The following is a 2,283-nucleotide window of genomic DNA, read 5'->3' as shown; positions in this document are numbered from 1 at the left end:
TATTTTTTAAAATTAAAATAAAATATGTTATCTATATACTTATTTTTTATATTACTTATTTATATTGTTGTTTTAGTGTTTAGCAGCTGGTGTTATACAATTATATTTGACTGAAGCTCCCTTACATAAGGATTGGGTTAAAAAAAATACAGGTATTATTACTCTAATAAGAGATAATCCAAGACGCAGTTTCTTTTTGCGATTATATTGTTTGCAAAGGAAAATAATGATATGGGAACATGAAATCTATAATTCAATGGATTATAAAGCACCGATGTCATATTTTCATACATTTGAGGCAGAGGATTGTATGGCTGCTTTTAATTTTGCAAGTGAAACTGAAGCTATTACATTAAGGTACATTAATATGAATAATAGTGTTTAAAACCTGGAATTATCAGAGATTTCTTTTTTACCATTGAAAATTTGGAATTTTATCGGTATTCAGAATTTTATTAATATTCAAAGTATTTTTAGAATTTTGAAATTTAAATTCTGTCTTTTTCTGAAAAATTACTTCTTTGATGACAAAAAGAGAAGAAAATCATTTTCGGTCAAAGCTCTTCGTGTTTAATAATATATAATATTATAATATTAATAATATATAATATTTATATGTGAATAGATAAATACAATTATCAGTTTAATTCAATATACAAATATAGTAATAATAATTTTTTTTATCAATTTTCTTTGATCATGAAAATGTTAACAATTAATTAATAATAAGTATAACATATATACATCCGTGTACATGTCTCGCAAGTTTTTATAATGAAAATTAGGGTGACAGTAAAAAACAATACTCAATAGAACAGAACGATTTACTGATATTACAAATAGCTTTTTCTATATTAGCTTATAGGTTTCACGATTCGTTATAGAAAATTATAGATTATTAAATTATAGATATTTTATAAACAGAATTATAAATAGTTTCACAGAATTATTATTATTTTATCAGGATTGTCACATAATTATAAAATAATTTTAATTGAAATAGAATAGAAATTTTTATATTTTTTAAAATTAAAATAAAATATGTTGTCTATATACTTATTTTTTATATTGCTTATTTTCTACTAATTTAAAATATACAAGATGTCTTAGACCATTCGTCCACTCTTTTTATCTCTGCAGGATAAGATCCAATCAAAAATATTAATATAAGTTCAGATCAAAGTTGTGAGATTTAAAAATGCGTGTGTTAGCGCGTGCGTACATGTGTACTTGCATATGTGATGTTTCTGAGTTGGTGTTTCACACACACACACGCGCGCGCGCGCGCGCACGCACACACACAAAAGGTGTAAATCCGATCGGGCAACCTCCACGCGATACACTTTGGATAATGCTAATGTCGGCCGTACTTTTAATCTTCATAATTCGAGGTTTACTTAATCAAATGATATTTATGATTTTTATGATTATTATAGGAAAGCTCTTGACATCGGTTATTAGATTCTAGAATAGAAAGTAGGATGTTTCATTTAAAAAAAATCGACCTTGATCGAACTTTGGCAAAGCCACTCAAGGTCAAATTGATAGATCAATAAATAGATCTTTTTAAATCTCACAACTTTAGTCTGAACATATTTTTGATTGGATCTTATCCTGCGGAGAAAAAGGATGGATGGGTGATCTGAGACATCCTGTATACTTCGTTTGCATTGCTTACACTTCAATTTATTTGAGAATTGCACTCAAAAATTCTCTAATTTTATCTAGAATTTTAAGCAAAAATATCTACAGAATTCAGGAATTCTCAGGAAATTTTTTTACAGGATTTTGATAAACTGAATAAGAATTATATATAATAATAAGGATTATATAATTATAACTGAAAAATTTTATAATTAGATTGATTAAAAAATACACATGATAAGGAATAATGTATAGAAATAATTTTTGATCTCCTAATATTTTAATTTTTTAAATAGAAATATACTTCTTGGAAAATTAAATGCTAAACGTCAAAGAAGACAAGAAAGAAAAGCAAAAGAAATGCAAGGTAATATTACTTGGAAGAATCAAAGTAGCATATCACCCTTTACTGTTACATCAGGTTCATCGGGTAATTTGTCAAATGGTGCACTTGCTACAGTTGGTGTCAATAGAAGTGCTTCTAGCAGTTCAATGTACAAAAATAAAAAGAAAAAGAGCGAACAAGATCTAAAGCGTAAATTAACTAAGGATGATATTAGTCTACCTTCTAATTTTAGGTATAAAATTAAAATTTTATTATGTGTAATATGTCCATTAATTATATATAATAATTTTATA

At 26.1% G+C, this 2,283-nt stretch overlaps 1 protein-coding gene across 3 annotated transcripts in view; it reads left to right on the top strand.

The window, feature by feature from the left end:
- The window catches only part of LOC108692298 (neural Wiskott-Aldrich syndrome protein-like), a 34,069-nt gene that overhangs the window by 2,625 nt on the left and 29,161 nt on the right, over window positions 1–2,283 (top strand). For 2 of the 3 annotated variants that reach the window (XM_018200484.1, XM_018200485.1), the window contains exons 3-4: window positions 77–357; window positions 1,941–2,222. In XM_018200484.1, the coding sequence (XP_018055973.1) occupies window positions 77–357; window positions 1,941–2,222 (563 nt within the window). The remainder of the gene's footprint in view (window positions 1–76; window positions 358–1,940; window positions 2,223–2,283) is intronic. The other variant, XM_018200486.1, reaches the window with a different exon arrangement.

This window comes from Atta colombica, unplaced genomic scaffold (genome assembly GCF_001594045.1).
Source record: "Atta colombica isolate Treedump-2 unplaced genomic scaffold, Acol1.0 scaffold69, whole genome shotgun sequence".
Taxonomy (NCBI): domain Eukaryota; kingdom Metazoa; phylum Arthropoda; class Insecta; order Hymenoptera; family Formicidae; genus Atta; species Atta colombica.
This window is presented reverse-complemented; position numbering and strand designations above follow the sequence as displayed.